This window comes from Poecilia reticulata, linkage group LG10 (genome assembly GCF_000633615.1).
Source record: "Poecilia reticulata strain Guanapo linkage group LG10, Guppy_female_1.0+MT, whole genome shotgun sequence".
NCBI lineage: Eukaryota > Metazoa > Chordata > Actinopteri > Cyprinodontiformes > Poeciliidae > Poecilia > Poecilia reticulata.
This window is the reverse complement of record NC_024340.1, coordinates 21,051,486-21,071,733: the sequence shown is the minus strand read 5'-3', so window position 1 is coordinate 21,071,733 and position 20,248 is coordinate 21,051,486. Positions and strand designations below refer to the sequence as shown.

General features: G+C 37.5%; 1 protein-coding gene across 2 annotated transcripts in view; it reads right to left on the bottom strand.

The window, feature by feature from the left end:
- Nucleotides 1-2,729: 2,729 nt before the first annotated feature.
- cplx2b (complexin 2b) overlaps nt 2,730-20,248 on the bottom strand; it is a 31,804-nt gene continuing 14,285 nt past the window's right edge. For both annotated transcript variants that reach the window (XM_008420472.2, XM_008420473.2), the window contains exons 2-4: nt 17,204-17,370; nt 8,905-9,080; nt 2,730-7,555 (exon numbers count right to left, since the gene is read on the bottom strand). In XM_008420472.2, the coding sequence (XP_008418694.1) occupies nt 7,361-7,555; nt 8,905-9,080; nt 17,204-17,234 (402 nt within the window). In that variant the 5' untranslated portion in view covers nt 17,235-17,370 and the 3' untranslated portion in view covers nt 2,730-7,360. The remainder of the gene's footprint in view (nt 7,556-8,904; nt 9,081-17,203; nt 17,371-20,248) is intronic.

The following is a 20,248-nucleotide window of genomic DNA, read 5'->3' as shown; positions in this document are numbered from 1 at the left end:
TAGTTTTTCCACTATAACCATCTATTTGGGTGTGAAGTTCAGTTAATATGATGTTTTCAGTTTTACAAGATTGATTGAAAATCTCTCTTACGAGAGAATCTTGCCCAAGACTAACAGAAGCGCACATACTTTACTTAACATTCATAGCTAAACTAAAAAAGTCAGCACTATCATCAATAAAATTAAACACTGTTTAACAATTCAGTCGTCTTTTCAGATGAAAGTACATTTTGCATTTCACTTGGTAATTGTCAAGGCCTAAGAGAGAAAGATTGGAAAGAGACAGAAGTTTCCTCAGTCAGACATGATTTTGTTAGATGTGTCTTTCAGTTCTTTCTCTTTTTTTTTCTCAAGTTTGATCAGCTCAGCCAACATTTGAGTGAATCATGCTTTTATCTCCTGATTTCTTTCTGTATATGCTGATTATATTTTCAGACAGGACTTGGCACTTACACACACACTGCCAAAATTACAAGGTTCAGAGCATGTTTAATTATTTTTGTAGAATCCAATGAAGACCACACTATTTATGACTTACATTTCTCTTGGAATTAAGAGAATTGTACTAGTGACTTCAGGTGTTCACCAGATGGCAGTATTTCACCACTGACTATTTTTCCATTGTCTTCCAATTGATGGCTTTTATGTCGTCAATAATTTTTTCGGTGAATGAAAAACCACCTGCAGTTTTTGTTAAAGTTTCATAAGTTTTTTCATTATTATTGAAAGAAACTGATTTAGATATTTTTTTTAAATTTTGCCTGATTTTGTTATTTTTGTAATTATTTATATCAATTATTTTCACTTTGGTTCATAAAATACCCAAAATTTACACAGAACTTTATGTTTTGGTCAGTTTGATTATGTAATTTTTAAATATTAAATGATTGACAATTTGATAAGATACTCAGTACTTGAGTAGACTTTTTACCAATTACTTTTTAACTCTTACTAGAATAATTTTTGGGGCAGCTACTTTTATTTTTATTTGAGTAAAAATATGTTGAAGTAGTGCTACTCTTACTTGAGTAAAATTTTTGGGTACTTTACCCACTTCTGCTTGCAAGGACAAGCAAGCTAATATTCTGATTTACGAAGCTGTAACTCAGTGTTTCGCTTGTTTTGTTAGTATTCCTGTTGTTTGTACATCTTACTGCTTGCCTTTGACTAAGTTTCCCATTTATCTTTTAAAATTGCATGTTGTTTCCCCATGGGTCAAAGTTTTTCTGCCATTTTTCTCCAAAATCTGGTGGTTGCATTATTTAAACTCAACTCATTTTCTGCCTTCGCTGTTTATTTTCAATCTTTACGCATAAACTGTGGCGATACGGACACATGCACACAGAAATTAGGTTGAGAAAGCCCACATGAGCAGCACACACACATATGATTATGCAACCTTTAATGTTGGCAGTTAAAGTTTTTCAGTTCAATACAAGCAACGGCAGAAAAAAAGCAGCTAATCTCCCACACTCTTTCTTTTTCTCCCCACCACTTCTGGGTTTTCTGTCATTCAAAGCTCTTACACAAGAAAAGTCTTTTAGACTGAAACAGCCCACACGCGCTAATCTGTCAGCAAGTCTTTCATATAGGATTAACAAGACTGTAAAAGAGCAAATCACCGCTGGTAACTCATCCGTTACAAAACACTTATGGAGGCGGCAGCAGCGCCAGGAGGGGGAAGGAAGGAATTACTGAACAGCAGCAGGTCACTGTTGGTGCCATGCAGAAAAACTATATGGGAACAAAGAAACTGTGTGAGAACAAAATTGGATTACTTACTGAATATGTCCTTTCTGATGACAATAATTAGAAAGTGTGTGATTAACGGTAAACATGATTTCACAGGGTAATTTACTTAAAATCAAAACAAAGGAAAGACTAAAATAATATATTACAATCAGTTTATATTCCTAAAGGGCAATAATTTCAGCACCTTATTTCTAATTGGCTGATCAATCTCGTCCATTTTCAATATTGTAAGACCAAAAAAACACAGACTAAAAATCTAAACTTCTATAATTTATAACTTTGTAATTGAACTTCTTTATGACTGTACAAATTAGGCAGAGAAACATAAAAAAACAAATTAAAGTCTAGCTACTTTTTAGAAGCAACCTGCTGACTGTTTTTGGCAGAGAGTCATGTGCTTTACAACCTGGAGAAATGCAGAGAAGTAATTATTAAAGGAATACATTCCTGAAGTAAATCAGATGAGAAATCAGATGTTTTTGAATGTGTATGCATTTAGTTTGTATAACGCTGTTAAGTATTTGGCCCCTTACAGATTTATTTGTTTCATGTTTTTTTTTGTCACACTTGTGACAAATTTGATGATCTGTTTATTTCAGATCATCAAATTAGTTTCCAAATTTACACATTTCCAAAGCTACATAGCTCCTTCTGAATCTGAGGCTCAGCACTGGTTGAAGCCTCATGTCTGTCATAGCAAACTTTTTCAGGCAGTCAGGAAAGTATCGTCTCTTGATAGCAGGAAATCAATCAATTTTTAATTAGGCCCACCATCAGTCCACCACATGTTCTAACAAAATCCTCCACGTAACACTAAAAAGGCAATCTGACAGCTTCTGGAGTGATTCTTCACACATACATGTAATCTTTTGCAGATTAAATATTTGCAAAAGGTATAAAACAAGTCATTCACATATCAGATTATTTTTGTACAAATGAACAAATGCAAGGAAGTACCCAGAGTCATAAGAAGATCATTAGATTTTTATAAACCTTCTTGTCTTTTATTTGTTTAATGCATTTAGTTTCCAAAAAAGAATGATTCAGTTACATTGATGATGCAGTTTACAGTGATTGGGCTCTACACTGAGTACATGACATGCATTTAAAATAAATAAATAAAATAAAAAAAACACAGTATATTCTTATTTTACATTCTTCACCCTGGAATAATTTTCACCCTGAATTACAAATAAAGAATTGAAAAGAAAGTCCAAAGCAACAACATTCAGGGATTTATGTTTAAGCATTTTGAATTGGACACACATCACCAGTTTAAAGTTTTAAAAAGCCTTCTCACTTCATCTCTTTTTCGCGGTCTTCATTTGCACTCTAAAAGCAAGAGTGGTTTGCAGATAAATCAGTCAGTGTAACAATATTAACATATTCTAGTGCAAATGCCAACAAAGACTGTAATGTGTTCAAAGTTGCTCAAGTGTTTATCAGAATGTCTCCTGTCCTTACAGGGAGCGTAAACATGACAATGACTGAGCTCTTTCATCATTTACCGGCAGGATACAGCAGGGCAGTAAGTTCATATCAAAATGTTAGAAATGAGACAAATTTTGTGACATCTTCCACAAAAGCGAAACCTTATTCAAAGATTTTGCTTCACTCTACAAAAAATGTTCATTGATTTAGCTGCTTTTGACTATAGCTGAGGATGAACTGATGTTTTGAAATATTCGTTTCTGGGGCTCCTGACAACAGAACATGCTTTGACAATCCAGTCTTTTTGTTTATGCTTTTCCCGCTAATCATCACATCAACATTTAGAATGTTAAAGAGGAACATCAAGAGGGAGCTGATGTATCTGGGCTTCGTTTCCTGTCCTGTGAGAACCTTTTATCTCTTACACTCCTAAATACGTTTCTGTCCTACTAAAAAACACAAATGTTTCCTATATTGTCTTTTTTTCTAACCATAAAAAAAAAATGCATTAAAACTACTCATTGGTTTTTCTGTATCTTATATAGTAGGATGAGTTGAGGACAAGCACAGATGCAACAGAAATGCCACACTAACCTCACATTAACAACGTGGAAATAGCCCTTTTCAAAGACGGTTCACATGCCGTGACGCCTTGAGACGAGTCCCGCTGAGACACTATGTGACATACAGACAATGTATGGCTGTTGTTTCCACAAAGGGCCAATGACAAATGGTAATCAAATCTCTTTTTCCTACCTACCATGTGTAGGTGTATTAAAGGTTTTCCAAGTACAGCCAGTGAGAGGGGCCTGTCCTTTGAAGCACAAGATATTTAAGGAATCTTTGCTTGGAAGTAATTGATGCAGGGGATTATCCTCACATCAGCCAGTGAAAGTGGGATGCATTAAATAAAACAAAAGCGTTAAACACATGTTTAACAGAGGAGTCAAAACAGCCCATTAACATTTGATGAGAGTTTTAGAAAAAACAGTAGGTGTAATTTTCCATCAAAACAACGATACAGCACTCATTTACTATGACTTTTTTGTACTTTGACTGCACAAGACTCCACTGCTGAAGAAAAAAGTATTAATCAAGTTTAAAGTTCGCTAGAGAACATTTGGAAAATCCTGGGACACTATTCTGGTCAGTCCAGCCTGAGAATCTGTGAAGGGAACTCAAGATTAGGGTGATGGTAAAGAGGCGTTTCAACTTCATAAACCTGGACCTCAAAGACCAGAGGAAATATACAAACTGCTGGTCAGCAATTATAATTTATTGTTAATAAATTATTTTGTTAACTTATACCCTTTTAAATTTTTTTTGTTATTTTTAAAAAGATGCCCATCTCATTTCTTATCAGAAACAGACTTCTTAGTTGGACGAATATGACTGGAATTTTAAATCTGCCAGGGTTATGAATAATTTTGGATTTAAATTTAAAAGGCTGGAAGATAAGAGACACCTAGTGATTCCAATCCTAACCCACATTGTTAATTATAAGTTTGTGCTTTGGTCCTAAATTAGACAAGTTTTGAAAATGGTGCTCATTAGATTGTGCTTGTTTGTTGGTCTCAAACCTTTCCACATCCTCCAGTTCTATATTTAAGACAAGAAAGCACCAGTTTATTAGGGCCACAGCCCAAATTGTGGGAGGAGAAAAGGCAAGAATTGGTGCTTAAGGAAGGACTTGCACCAGTTTCGCAGTGGAAATGGTTTGGTGGGAAAACCCTCTTTGTTATGTTTTTATCTTTCTTTCTTTTTTTTTTTTTCAAATTAGGGAGCAAAAAGGGGCAGTGTTTTTGGAAATCACATGAATTATTTCCTGCTCTCAATGCCTTTATATTTGCGTCACGTCCAAAAAATACAAACTATGAAGCCTCCACTTATTTAACTCAGAAAGCAAAAAACATGAAAGACTCCTCAAGCCCCAGATAGAGCTGATTTTCTGGATCCAATGCACAGATTCTGTTGCCTGGAGACTCCTACAGAAACAGCAGTTCATCATTAAACACATATATTTCTTTGTGTGTGACATTCGGTTTATTCTTGTCTCTACCAAACACTTGCATGCTCAATATCTAAAAGGAATGTGTTGAGAATCTTTTTTTTTTTTTCTTCAGGCATGGCACAACTAGGAGACAAAATCAGCTTCTTCCTCTGCACATTATAGCTCAAAGACACATTTACAGTTTTAAACAAGGACTATGTGAATCAACAACACACATCACAGACATGTAGAAAGACACACATATAAACACGCACACACTTACAGTTCACATATAATACACACAGACACTTCTAACAATGGATTCTTTTTTCTGTATATTTTTCTTGCGTATACATAAAGTAGACAAGATAGTGGTGAAGATTTACAAACAGAAACATTTTGCCTAATTTTATAACAGAAAACAAACATCAGACAGCTTCAATGTTGAAATATACTGTTTTTTAAAATCATTTTAAGTAATTATTGCAGTCTAAACAATATGGCTTTGTCTAGTGAAAAGTCCTATCTGAGCTAGAAAATGAGTAAAATAAAGGAACAGGTTTAACAGTGTGCAGCTTCATCATCAGTCCTATTAATCTCTAAATTTATTTACATTGAAACAATGTATTAATCACACACGCTGCATAACTAACCACTGACTCGCCATCAGGTTGTTTAGGAATGACCGACATGCTTTGTTTTTACCCAAGAACGTCCATATATTCAAGTACTTTCACTAGAGATTGTTGCTGAATCACAGTACATCTACTCAAATACGACGTGACGAATCACTATAGTTTTTTATTTATAATATTTTAGTTGGACTAAAAGATGCAGGAAAGTGAAGTACTATCAGCTCTTCAGGCAGTGAGATGCAACAGGTCACACACCCGTTTCCTCTCCGGCTTGGCCTAAACTTTTGTTTTCTATGCAGTACGGCAGAGTTTTCCACCAGCAAGCAAACTGGTGGCGACGAAAGAAACAGAGAGATCTCACCAGGATTTCTTTGGTCTTGATGTCGATGAGCTTCACTTGAGGTGAACATCGAAAAATAACAATCTTGGTTGCACTGAAATAAATTTTTGCAGCACGTTAACAAAATAAAAGAAACAGTACTCTCAGTCATTGCCTGATAAGTAATATCCATTGAAATATAATAATGAAAAGATAAAATTAAATATGAGTTTGTGATCTAAATGAACAAATACTTATCAACCATCCATAATAGGAGTAAGGAGATACTCCCAAGCTTTTCAGGGTTGAGTTGTTTGATTGTCTAAGTGAATAAGACTGCTAACTTTGTTTATATGTTTTTTCCATCTGTTTACACAAGCAAAAATAAAATCATTCAAAGGGTTATGGAAGATCTGCTTGAATATAAAATTTTCTAGTTTTCAGCCTGCTTAACATTTTTTTATTTTACTTGATGGCAGTCTAATAAGCTGTTGGCATTTTATTTGTAAAACAAAACGGCCTCTAGAAGGATTTTCTGAACACCTTTGTGCGAAAAATAGTGCTATTTTAACACAAAATAGATCATTCCAAAAACTGTTTTTTTAACAACTACATTGACTCACAAATTAATCCCTCACTTACGACTTCCTCTGTAAGAGGAGATGATATGAAGGCACATGTCCTAAAAACGTTTCTAATGTAGCAAATGTCATTGAAAGGCCTTCTTTAGGCTTGTAAAAGTAGAAAACGCCCACTATGGTGACTGAAGCTTACTGGAAAACGTGGTGGCAGTGCTCTTTGAAAATGTGTGCACTGTGGAATGTTGTTCTCCATTAAAGGAATGTGACAAACGCTTCAATCTATATCAACACACAATAAAAGTAAGAAAAGGATAGAACATGCACTATCTGGCAGTTGAAAGGATAATGCAGGGAAACCCCAAAAATTCAAATAATGAAATCTTTGAAGAGTAGAAAAGAAAGAAGTAAAAGGTCTCTATAAAGGCAGTGTGCAGCCTCTAAAAGTTTGAGAAACCCCCGCCCCCTCCTAGATCCTTTTTGCTCCTGGCGAATTTTGAAACTCAAACATCTACAATCAAAGCCATTTGACATATAATCTTGACCCAAAGTCCCCGACACAAAGATCCCTGCTTCCCCGTTGCCCTGCAGCCTGGCCACAGACCAGAACGGACCCTAAATTTAGGGTTCGTTTGATTCGCTTTGTGTTTCTGTTTTACTTCTTGAACATGTCCTGCAGAGGTCCGGGAAGGTACTTAAGGACAGTGTCAAGGATGCTCTCCTCATCCTCTTCGTCGTCTCCGCAGCCTCTCGGGATCGCCTTCTTCGGGCGTGTCAGTGATCCCTCACATGCCTGCTCCATGGCTGCTTTCTCCTCTGCCTCCTTTTCCTCCTTCTTTTTCAAGCCGTACTGGCAGGCAGAAAAACAGGTGGTGGGAAGAGGAAGACAGAGGAAATTAATCCTAACTCTATTTAAGTCTTTTTGCTCACCTCGCAGCTTGTGCAAGATAATTAAATTATATTTGATTTTCTCTTTTGGGATTACAATAATTTACAAAAGATTGGTTGGAAAAAAAAAAGAAGCTCATTCAAGAAAAGCATAAATCACACTTCTAAGTTACGGAGAATAATCTGATGATTTTCTTTTATTTAAACAAGCAAATATTTCATTGTTAATTAAACCTTAAGAAACAAATTTTTGCAGGGTGACAGTTGCTTGACATGAAGGTGACAAGAGAGTTTAATAAAAAGGACAATTTCTAGTGGACAAAAACGCAATGCACACACATTTTCTTATTTCAAGAGGAAACCATTTCAAGCGAAAATGCTTAGGATTGAGTTTTTACACTCTCTTGATTGGCTGGCATCAAACATGACTGAAATTATAACATTTTTGACATATTTAACTTTAAATAAGTCCTGTGAGTCCAAATAATTTCCAAAAAAATGTATCTAAATTAAGTTTCTGAAGCTGAAAACTTTGAAGAGTCTCAAAGAAAAGAGTCTGTCAAGGAAGTGGATTCTATAAAGATATCAGGAGAAAGTAAGGAGCTGAAATTTTTGTCAGATGCAACACAACTTCAAGTTGAAATGGTAATGTTTTGAACACATTTGATCAACATCAGAAATAACAACCCATCTCATGCGTGCTCTGACAATCCCTTAATAAGGTCATTATCATAGACAGAAACTCAAACAAATGCCTAAAATACATCTTTTGCATCAGTAATTATTTGAGCAGGGAAAAGGACGACTTGAAAAATGGTCCAATTTGGTTGCTGTAGCGTATAAAAAGATTTCACCACTATAAAGCATCAAAAACAGCTTTGTTGTAGCTCTTGTGGCACCTCAAATAATATAAATAAGAAGCTGGCCGTCTGTAGCTTGGACTGCTGGAAGTATTTTTGGCTGTAAGCGGCGTTGATCAGAGTGAGGTATTTTTGATCAAATGAGCTAAAGCCTGAAGCTCTTCCACTTGGTCATAAAAGTGGGACGCTGCAACAAAGATGAAGAAAATGAGGCTAAAACAAAGCCTTCCAGGAAATAAACTGTCCCAGAGCAGAGGAGAATGTTCTCGTTTCTGTTCATCATCACTGAATGTTTTGTTGTCAGGACTGGAGTAGCCAAATATTGACCACAGTGAAATACTGCAAGAAAGTCTGCTTAGAAGGGAGAATAATCAAATCATTTAAATTCATCACTCTTGATAGAGATGGTCCAATTTAATATCTTTTCTCATAATAATTTATAAATATTTACCTTGTCCCTGATGGTCTGTCGTACTTTTTCCCTCTCTGCCTCCATTCGGGCATGTTTGGCCTTTCTCTCCTCCTCCTGTTGCCTCAGCGCCTCCTGTCGCTCCTCTTCTTTCTTCGCTGCATCCGGATCCTTCTCTTCCTCCCCACCGAGCATCTTACCCATGTCCTTGGTGGCCCCTGGACCGAGGTCAGGCAAACATATGTGGTTAACGAGGATCCCAACAATCAAACAAACACGAACTCAGATTGTGTAAATGACGGAAGTTTAAAACAGAAAGTTGCCACATTTTATATTTCAAACTCAGCATTTCTTGAGGATTATGTTGTGACTGGATGAGCTGCAGATCCTTAAGATGTCTCATAAACAAGTCAGAAGAAGAGGAGCCAGCTGGACGATTTTCAGAGAACAAACGAGGCCAGGGACGACACATTCTTCCGTCCGGTGTCGGCCATCTGTTGTTCCACCTACCTGTGTGTAAACATTCTGGTACCACACTGATCATGAATTACAAGTTTCAACTTCTGCTTCATGTTATGTAGCCAATGTATTAAAAGGTCAGCATTTTTTTTTACATGGAGTTGTTGATTATTCACAAAAATAGTGACAGTTTGTAACAGAGTGAAAGGTAAATAGCAAAGCAAAAAAGGTTTGATTCTCTAAGATTTTCCTTCAAAAAATAAATTCACCATGACCGAAAGCTTGGAAATGATGACAATTAAACCTTGAAATTATTAGATACTGAAAACCTCTTCCAAAAGTTTATGATTTGTGCCAGTTTATATCAGCGGTACAGGCTGACCACACACCCGGGTTAAATTTCCCTGAGAGATGCCTCGGCATTATTTCATGTTAGGCTTTTCTCTGCATCTATTCTTAAAACCAGATGATTTCTTCATTTTTTAGAAAAGACGCTCCCCAGACATCAAAGCAACATATCAATAACGCTGTTGTTACCTCAGTCCGATCAATAGTAAATACAGGACCACCTGAGAGTGTATGAATTATGGATTGTCCAGTAGAGAGAAAACTTTGTCTGAGTATTGATCTGCCTCTCGGGCGCTGGTGTAAGGATGGCCTGACTGGTGGCCTGCTTTTCTGAGAAACCCCTTTGTTAGACCAGAACTTGGAAACAGATTCTGTGTGTTTGACAGCTGAGATTGTTCATTTGAAGAAAAGCAAGAAGAGAGTCGAGAAACACCAGAGGAAAATCTGTTTTCTGCAATGAATCTTCTGTTAATGCTGCGTGCCAACTGGAAACCGAATGATTTTAGGTCATGTTATGTACTCTAATGTATGTTTTCAATTTCTTATATTGTTTTGCTCTTGTTTATCATGATCTTGTGATGCTGGAGATTATACTGAAAGCATGAACTGACCCACCTTCACACAGGACAATGACATTGTCACGGGTAGCAGGAAATTTGGAAAACCTATTTGTGTGAAGGCAACCAGGACACCACTACGCTTTTAGTACTCACCCATTAAAAGGTGGGAGATTTTGTACTTAAAATAATTAACAGTTCACGCTTTAGTCGGGCCGCGAGGTGCCCAAAAGAGCAGACAGGGAAAAACTATTCTTTGTAAAAATAATATGGCAGCTGATCTTAGGTTTGGAAAGTTTGATCTACATAAACCGCAAGGCTTCTGGAAAGATAAAACCATAGTGAAGAGATGTCTGAATTTAATGCAGAGTACCATGTGTGTAGCATATCAGGACAAACACCACATATCAGTCATGAGGCACAGTGGTAGAGGGATCATGATTTGTGCTAGTTTTGCAACCACAGGGATTCATCACCTTGATGTTTTTGAGTCGAGGTCAAACTCCGCACAGCAACATATTTAAGAGTGAAACGTGAGGCCATCACAAACCCAAACCGGGTCATCAACAGGACAATGACCTGAAACAATGGCGCCTCCATAATATTTTCATAGGGGTGGGAAGATGAGGCCAGTGGAGATGTATTGGGCTTTACATTTACGTCTTGTTTGAAGTAAGATTGAGGTTTGTTTGAACTGAAAAAAAAGTCAGTGGGGTAACAAGTAATTGGGGGCATCCAGAGGGCTCAACTGACCCAAAACAAATCAGCAAATCATAAACACAACGACTAAAAAATAAAATATCCACAGTGATGCAATGGTCCAGCCAAATCCCAAAATTTCCAAGCTGTTGAGTCGTGGGGTATGAGATGACGAACGAGCATTATCTTAAGTCCCGGCATTAGTCGGTATTTTTGCTCTTTCTGTAACCCGCCATAGCGCTTTACATCAGAACTGGAAGTTTTGGGACGTTGTATTGTGTAGTGGAAGAAATACTCAATACGACTATACCTTGATGCATCAAGGTATAGTCCTTGATGCATCTGTTCTGGGTTCAATCTCCGACCTTCAGATCTTTGCTGCATCTCTACCTTCCCGCCCATTTCCTGTCAGGTAATAAAAACCACCAGTGTCAAAAAAAAAACCTTCTTTAAAAAAAAGAATGAACGTGGGGTTATTTATGCCTATGAAACAGTGATATTCTAAAACTGGGGCCTAATAAGGCAGAAGAAGCAGAACAATCTGGAGCAAACTGTTTCTTGAAGCCGTCATACATGACTTGAAGCACACCCTCTGGGGTGAGTGAGCTGAAGGGAGGCAGGTCCTGTAGCTCAGCAGCAGACTCATGCAGAGGCCCTAATGGCCCTGCAGCGCGGTGTGTTTGCAGCAAACGTGAGGTTGACAAATTAGCACTCAGCTGGTGGGAGGAACGGGCAGTGAAATGTTCCAGTGGACTCACTGGGGAGTCGGGTTAAGGTCAGGATGCCTGATATGGGTGCTTCAATGTGTTAAAACACTCAAATAAGTGCAGGCATGTTTGCAAACACCTTTGTGTCAAGGATGTAATTATTTGATTTCCTTCATTTTCCATAAAATTAAACCTCAGCATTTAAAAAAAAAAAACAACAAAAAAAAAACAATATTTAATTTAAATGAAGCTACCTTAGAATTCAAAAAGAGAGAAACATTAAAGCCAAAATCTTAAGAGTCTACAGAGCACAGAATAAACTAGATTAAAGAGCCTGCCAAAATGTTTCTATAAAAAATAACTGACCATGTATCAGTAGTTTTCCTAGTGTTACCAAAATGCCTTATTAGGTTTACGGGGTAACTATTTTTTAATTAAAAGGTAAGTTGCTTCAAATCTCCATTTTTCCCTTGAGAAATTGGAGAAAAAAAACCTCGTCTATGTGTGTTTTACAAAGTTTTACCGAAATGTTTAACTGAGACACAAAAGCATAGATGGGTGATATCTGCATTTTAAATTGGCATTATACTAAAATCTGATATTTGTCTGTTAATGTGAAGTCATGACTAAAAACTGCACCTCTTGATTGAGTTCATTAATTTCTTTCTATCTGCTATTAGATGTTATAAGCAGTCTTCTGAATCTAATCGAATCTCAAACAAATAGTAATGTAAAGACGCACAAGGTATGCTGCTTGCCTCTCTAAAGAGGAAACAGCAGCAGAGAACAGAAAAGCAACTTTGTCCAAATTCAGGAAACTGCTTCCAGTTATCCACCAAGTGTGAGTAGGGATTATCCCTAATACCCTGAATTTGTCCTGCCTATTGATGTAATCTGCAGTTATAACATCTTTCTCCATCACTGCAATGGAGTAGTCAACAAAATACTGTTATTTACATCCTTTGAACTGTTTCACCTATTGGTTACGTATTATAGTTTAATTGGTAGATCTGAACAAAAGAGAACAAAAGAGCTTATGTTTTATAAACTATATAACATGTTATTAATTTGGTGTTAAGAGATAAGCGTTCTTTTTCTGGTAACGAACTGCCGCGAAGTATAAATCGAGATTTTTTACTTTTGTGTTGAATATGTGTTTAATATATTTACCACTGACAAAAAAAAAATACTTTTCTGCACAATTCACCAACTGCACAATTCTTGTTAGTGTAAAATAAGTGGTACTTCAAAAGAGCAGAAGAAATCTTATGTTTTTTAAACAATGACATTTTTTGTTGCTACTCTGTTGCTAAGAGATGAGTGTGTTTACTGGTAACCAAGTGCCACAAAGTGAACATCAGATTTTTACTTTTGCTAAATTTACCAACTGTAAAATTCTTGTGTCTAAGCAGATAAGCATTATTTCAAAATAGATTATGTTTTATAAACTATACAACTTATTAACTTGGTTTTAAGAGATAAGCTTTTTCTACTGGTAATGAACTCCCACGAAGTATAAATCAAGATTTTTACTTTTGGTTGAATGTGTGTTAAATATATTTACCACTAATGACAAAAAATAACTTCTTTGCAAAATTCACCAACTGCACAATTCTTGTTAGTGTAAAATAACCATCTTCTGTTTCTCTCTGTCTGAGCCTTGCGAGGTGCATCTGACTTCTGACCTCAACTCCTCAAACCTGTCCCCCCATGGACCAGATGATGTCCCTCCTACAAAMCCAGCCGATGAAAATGATTGAGAAGATCAAGAAGACAAAAAAGACCTCCATCACCTCCAGGGGACAACTGTCAGTCTCCTGTTGGGTATTTGGACTGAAAACTGTGTGAGATTGAGCTTTAACAACCTCCGCTGGTATGCTGTCCAGTATCAGCATAAAGGAAGACTAGACATACTAAATTCCTGAAGAAATTTAACTGGGGCCTGCCCAACACGGGCACGTGTTGGGGCCCGTGTTGGACTTACCCCTGGTAAGAACCAGGAGCACATCCGTGCAGTACTGACATGCTCAACCTTCAGTCTCAAAATGATCTTGACACCCTACTGGAGGACAAAACACTGGATATGTTAGATTTATTGGGCTTCATAATGTCAGTGTTATCTCTCGAGGGGTTTTCCTTTGACCATTTTGATCCATATCTGTTATATTCTTCTGTCCTATTTGTCCTTTTCTGCTCTACATCTCACTCTCTTCTGTTTTTTTCTTGAATCTCACTTTAATAAGATATTTCAGCCCTAACTTTATCATGTAGTCTTCATATTATTTTTCTTCCTTCATTAGGAAGCCAAAGTCATTTTCCTTATTGTCCTTTTCTCATTTTTTTTTCTTTCCTTGCATTCTCTTGGCCCTGTCCAATCTTTGACCAGTTTTAGTTTGGTTCTCTAAATAAACTCACACATTTGTATGTTGTAGACAAAGCTTTTGTTTTGTTTTGATACATCTCATTGTTTYGTGTATTTAGCATTCTAATTCATTAGTGCTGTTCTACCAGGAGTTTAGTATATGAAAGCTTGAAAGCTCTAGGTTGGAAAAGTAAAGTCTGTTTGGCAGATAATGTATTTGGAAACAGACTTTTTTTTTTGGAAACCTAACTACAAAAACTGTGTATGGAAAACTAACTGCACATCACTCCAAATGTGTCACCCCAATGGGGAAACATTGAGGTGGCAGCATCATCCTTCTGCATTCTTCTGCAGACATAGAAAAAAACAAACAGAATTGGTAGGAAGATGCATGAAGGTAATTGCAGGTGAGAATGCTACACCTTGCATATGTAAATTTATGGAAAGGTCAAAAAGGAAAAGAAGAATCTTCCTTCCACTTCACATTTTAACACCATGTAGCTACGACAAAGAGGTGCAAACAAAGTTGGAAAGTATGAAGGCTGAAAGAAGAAAGTTAAAGTCGGATAGATGAGGCGTGCACCGCTGACTCCTCCTCCAGCCTGTCAGATGGATTGCAGTGCTGCAGGAGTGGAAGGGTTTGAAAAATTGAGCTAATTTAAATAATGGATCACCTCTACCTCCAAATTACACCCTCATAAGTCACAAGAGAGGCTAAAATCCTGCACCATACATCAGCTGGCATGATCCTGTTTGTTTTGTAGCACTAACACCTGCTTGATCCTCACATAGAAACCTAACACATCCATACCAAAGTGCTACCGAGCAGCCCAAACTGTCCGGGTCTTAGAGCCTTTGATTAAACTGCCTTCCAGCTGCAGGTTATCACTGAATCCTCGCTTGTTCATCTTTCTCACACCTGCACAGGAAATGAAAGAGAAGACTGGATGCTGCCTGGTCCGAACGGCCTAACACTGGTCCTACAGTTATTATCTCCTCCTTATCTTTCAGTTCAGCTTCAGTATGAGAAAAGACAAGGACGTCACAGGTTTGATTTTCTGATAAAGGAAGGAAAAGCAGGATGTTAGAGTCTGAAAGAGAACTGACAGCAGAATGAACACCGGAGATGTTGCTTTCAACCCGTCATGTGAATTATTATCACAATTCAATACATCAATATCTCTTCATCTTGAACAAAGCAAAAACTCTTTCTTTAGATAAACGTAACACAAATATAAAAAGCAATAAAATCAAACAAGGGCCAGGAGGTGATTTCTATACCTCAGGCTGATCAGTAAAGTCAATCAGGTGTAGATATGAACCTTCTTTGACAAAACCTGAGGCCCTCCAACACAGTTTAAAGTGAACTGCAGAAAACAACTTCCTTCAAAGAGTGCTGGCTTCTGATTTTATATATCAATATAAATCCAGTCGAGTGTCAGGGAAATAAGAACTGTCTAGTTCAAAGAGAAAGGGTCAACCGCACTCCACGGATTCTCTGTGGGTGGTAAATTATGACCTTTCAACTTGAGATTGATGGTTGTATGACAGCCAATTAAAATGCAAAGAATGAAGTGTGTGGTTCTGCTGCATGAAGGAACTGGGTCAGAACCAGGGAGAAGTTCATATCCAATGTGAAAAGGAAGAACCAATAGAAAGAAAAACAGTGACACGGCTAATAGGAAGATGTGAGAATTAAATGACGGGAGGTTGAAGAGTATTACGGACTTGCTGTCTATGATTAAAATGTTAGCGTCCAGGCTTCAGCTAACCAGGGGGAAGATCAGTTCATAAAAAACTTTGCTGCTTCATTGCACATCGGGAAACTTCTTTCCTTTTTCAGCCTAAACACACAACAAATTTTCTCTCAAGCAACAGCTTTGTTGTTACACATCTTCAGGTGTTGAAGGTGAAAACATTTAACGTCTTGAATCTTAACATCAGCTACATTAGCTCTGTCAGTGGTTGCACAGCTGAAAAGTGGAAAACAGATGAGTAAATGTCAAAAGAGGAAGAATTAAGAGAACAAATGTTGAATAAAGGGAGAGACGAAATAGCATTCAGATTAATAGATTGCATTAAAGGAGGAGGAGAAAGGGAAAAACTGAGGGACGGCAGGGCATGAGCAGTGAGGATAAATTAACAGGAGCCGGGCCGAAGGAGGGAGACGAAGGGCAAGCTGAGCTGTAAAGGAATAAATCTCATTTCATTGTGGCTTGGTGGTCATTGAACTGATGAAAGTAGATGAGGGGAATGATTTAAAGAGGCACGACCTCTGGGCCTGGGGGCCCTTGACTTACAAGAAGATTCACATTGACATCTTAATGTTGTTTTCAGTGAATGAGAAGAGACGTGGAGGCCAACGGGTTTGAAGCGGAACAAGATTACGATTGTGGGACCATAAAAAAACCCCCACAGACTTGTATGCTGTTGATCATGTTTCATAAAGGTTATTGAGTCAAACAGTCCATATTTCAAGACTGGTTCTTGCCAGCAGATCCATTATGATTTTTTGGTCTTATGAAAGGATCAAAACATAAAAACAAAGAAGATCTCACCTTTGTTTCAGGGCTGGACGAATCTGAATTATTTTTCTGTCACTAGTTGTGTATTTCAGGCTTTTCATGTGTTGATTTAGAGTCTGTTCCAATGTGTAACTTTTTAAAAAGTTTGTCAGTCGGTTCTTGTGCACTTTTAGGTTTTTCAGGTTAGGGTTTCTCCCTGGCAGGCGCCCTACATTCACTTGATCATCCTCACCTCTTTCACTCCATTGTGACTTGTTCCAGTATATGGGCTTTTTCTTTCACTCACCTGGGACAATTCCCCCATTATCTGTTTTTTGTTCTCTCTAAACCTTTAATATTAGGATTCTGAGTGTCTTGTCCAATATAACAAGGATTCAGGACAGTGTCAAGATACTGTTAGAATCAGCATCTTCCTTAAAATCTTTCTGTGGCAACTTTCTCTTTGAAGGTGGAACGCTTTTAATTTGGATAATTAGATGAATAGCAAAATTATTAGCAATGTGGCATGCTGCGTACTGATAAATACAGAAATGAAAACAATGATCACATGAATTTTATTAAATAAGCACTGAACATTACTGTAAAGTATAGTTTTCAGTGGGATCTAGGAGATTTTCTGGATCTTTAACAATTACTTACTAACTAAAAATGTTTAGAGCATTGAGATTGTAGTCACATACTCACCACCCAGTGCTTGCTTCATTACAAAATCCATGGTTTCTGCTGCTTGGTAGAGTAGTTTTTCCTCAAAGTCAAAGAATACCAAGCATGTAACCACCAAACTTGAAGATATCTCGTTGGTCCAGTCGCCTTTACTTTTCTTTTCTTCTGTTGTAATGTCAAACAACTCTCTGCAAGGAAAGAAAAAAAAAAATCAAAGAACATAATGAAGTCATATAGCTTCAATTTACACACATTAGATAAGCTTTAAACACTGACATCTTTGCCTCTGTGAGGGAAATGTACAAGTAGTGGATAGATAATGAGATCTTTATTACACTCATTCCCTCTGTGGCAGGAATCCCATTCTGGAAAGAGCGTGGATCAATACTGAGGCCTCTTTCTGTACTTGAATCCAAACACATCAGTCATCACATTCTGCCAAACCAAAAATAAATATTTCCTGAAAAATTAATGCTATGATTACTTCATTCATCTGAACCCAATTTGTAAGAAAAAAACCCATTGCAAATCCAGTTAGGTTGCATATAAACACATATAAAATAAAAATGCAACCTGGACAATAGAGTTCTACACCTGTTAATCAACAGACACATTTTTGAGTTGATTAAAAATCATGACTTATTTACTTGCAGTCTCAAAAAAACCAAAAAAACAAAACAAAATGTAGAGCTAGAAATATTACTACTTGACTAGAAAAGACAAATGATTTGTATCCACCTAACATATATCTATGTAGTAGATAGCTTACTTTGTTCAATGAAAACATTGTTTTTTTGAGCTGCAGAATACAGTGCTGTGAATAATTATGTATGCCCTTTAATGCTTAGTTTGTTGGGATTTTTTGTGACATGTTAACACAAAGTACCACATAATCGTGAAGTGGAACAAATAAATAAAAATCTTTCAACATTTTGCACAATTAAACTCACAAAAATGTGGCATGCATTCGTATTCAGTCTCTGTAACTCCGATACTCAAAAATATAATTTCTCTGTCTAAACACAGTTGTGGGCTGCACAGTGGTGCAGTTGGTAGAGCTGTTGCCTTGCAGCAAGAAGGTTCTGAGTTCGATTCCCGGCCCTGGTCTTTCTGCATGGAGTTTGCATGTTCTCCCTGTGCATGTGTGGGTTTTCTCAGGGTACTCCGGTTTCCTCCCACAGTCCAAAAACATGACTGCCAGGTTAATTGGTCTGTCTGAATTGCCCCTAGGTGTGAGTGTGTGTGTGCATGGCTGTTTGTCCTGTGTGTCACTGTGTTGCCCTGCGACAGGCTGGCGACCTGTCCAGGGTGACCCCGCCTCTCGTCCGGAACGTTAGCTGGAGATAGGCACCAGCAACCCTCCCGACCCCACTGAAGGACAAGGGTGTAAGAAGATGGATGGATGGATAAACACAGTTGCCCAGTAAAGAACGCCAAGGTTTCTTGAACATACACACAGATTTACGTAGACTACAGAGTACACAGGTCAGGTGTTTTTTTAAATAATATCCCAAGTTAAAACTATAATGTGAAATTGGCTTGCTTTTGAGCACAGTTAGTAAAATTATTTCACATGGTTTCTAATCCCTTTGACTATGGAATTTGAGTAATTACAGCCAAAATATGTTCCCATATATGCACTTAATGTTGCCTTGTTAAATACTGGCTCTCCTCCACAAATGTCAACCAGGATGAAATCCTCTAACTTTAAGACACTTAGTGAACCAGAACAGCATTCTATTTTAAATCGGAGCTCCCCTGATTTTCCCTTCGGCGACTGCCCATTGTCATTATCCTACACCAATATTTGCCAGCACCGAATGGAACAGGGCTGAAATGATATGGGACAGCAGATTGGGCCGCTTATTCTGGGAGGTAACAGGGGAAATGTGGCAGAGCGGGACAACAATCCATTTTTAACTGTGTCTAATGCTCCAGGGCTACAAAAGCGCCTGATTTCAATTGGCATGAACATGGATCTTCTGTCTGGACAGAAAATGTTAGCATTGCATATGTAAGCTGATACCAGATCATGAGTCTTCCTTTGTATTGCTTTTTTTCTCCAATAGATTTTCTGGGGGACTTATATCAGGGCTTTGACATTACCAACACAAAACATTTACTTTGTTGTCCTTAAACCACTTTGTAACCAATTTGGCTGTATGATTTTAGCCATTGATCAGTTGGATGACATATTTGTGCCCAAGATCTCCTGAGATGCTGCTTCAATATTTCCTCTTTATGTTAAGGTGCACCGGTCCCTCTTGCAGTGCACCAGTCCTTCCTGCAGCTAAACATCATAACAACATGATGTTAGTCTTGGATTAACATCATGTTAATCCAAGACATGATTAACCTGATGTTAATCATGTCTTGGATTCCTTCCTCGCTGAGCGGCCCTCGGTCAGCTCATGTCAGTTCAGGACTCGTTTCACTCTGATTAATGTCATTCTCACCTTCTCAGAGTCTGTTGGTTTTGTTCTTGGGTTGACTTACACATTTCACACATCACTTTGATAGTTAGGCATCAAAAGGAAAACTTTAGTTTGATGTAATAATGAAATAAGAGAGAAATGTGTCTTTTAATCTGGCTACAGACGTATGTTACAGAACGTCCCGTGTATAATCTAAATTATACACGGGACGTCAAAAATTACGTCAAAAATAACGTCAAAAATAAACAAATAAAATAAGAAAAAGAAATAATTTCCCCTTGTTATATTTAGAGATGTATGGATTTTTCATCTGTTCCTCCCCACCAATCGTAAACTGGCTTTTATCTTCTGCATTAACGACATGGTCTGTGTGGTGATTGTGGTCTGGCAAAAGAGCAGTTCTCTTATCTTTGCAGAGACAGACTCCAGGACTCAGTAATAGAATAAAGGAAAGACGCAGCTCTTGGACAACATCATTGGCAAGGAAAGGACTCACAGTTCTTATGCTTGGCATACCATAATTTTTTGACTATTTTGGATCTAAAAAATAATCTAAGGGAAATATTCCTGGATTTCGTAAATCTGCAACATTTCAGTTGTAGAAAACACAATAGCAGAAAAAAACAACAAT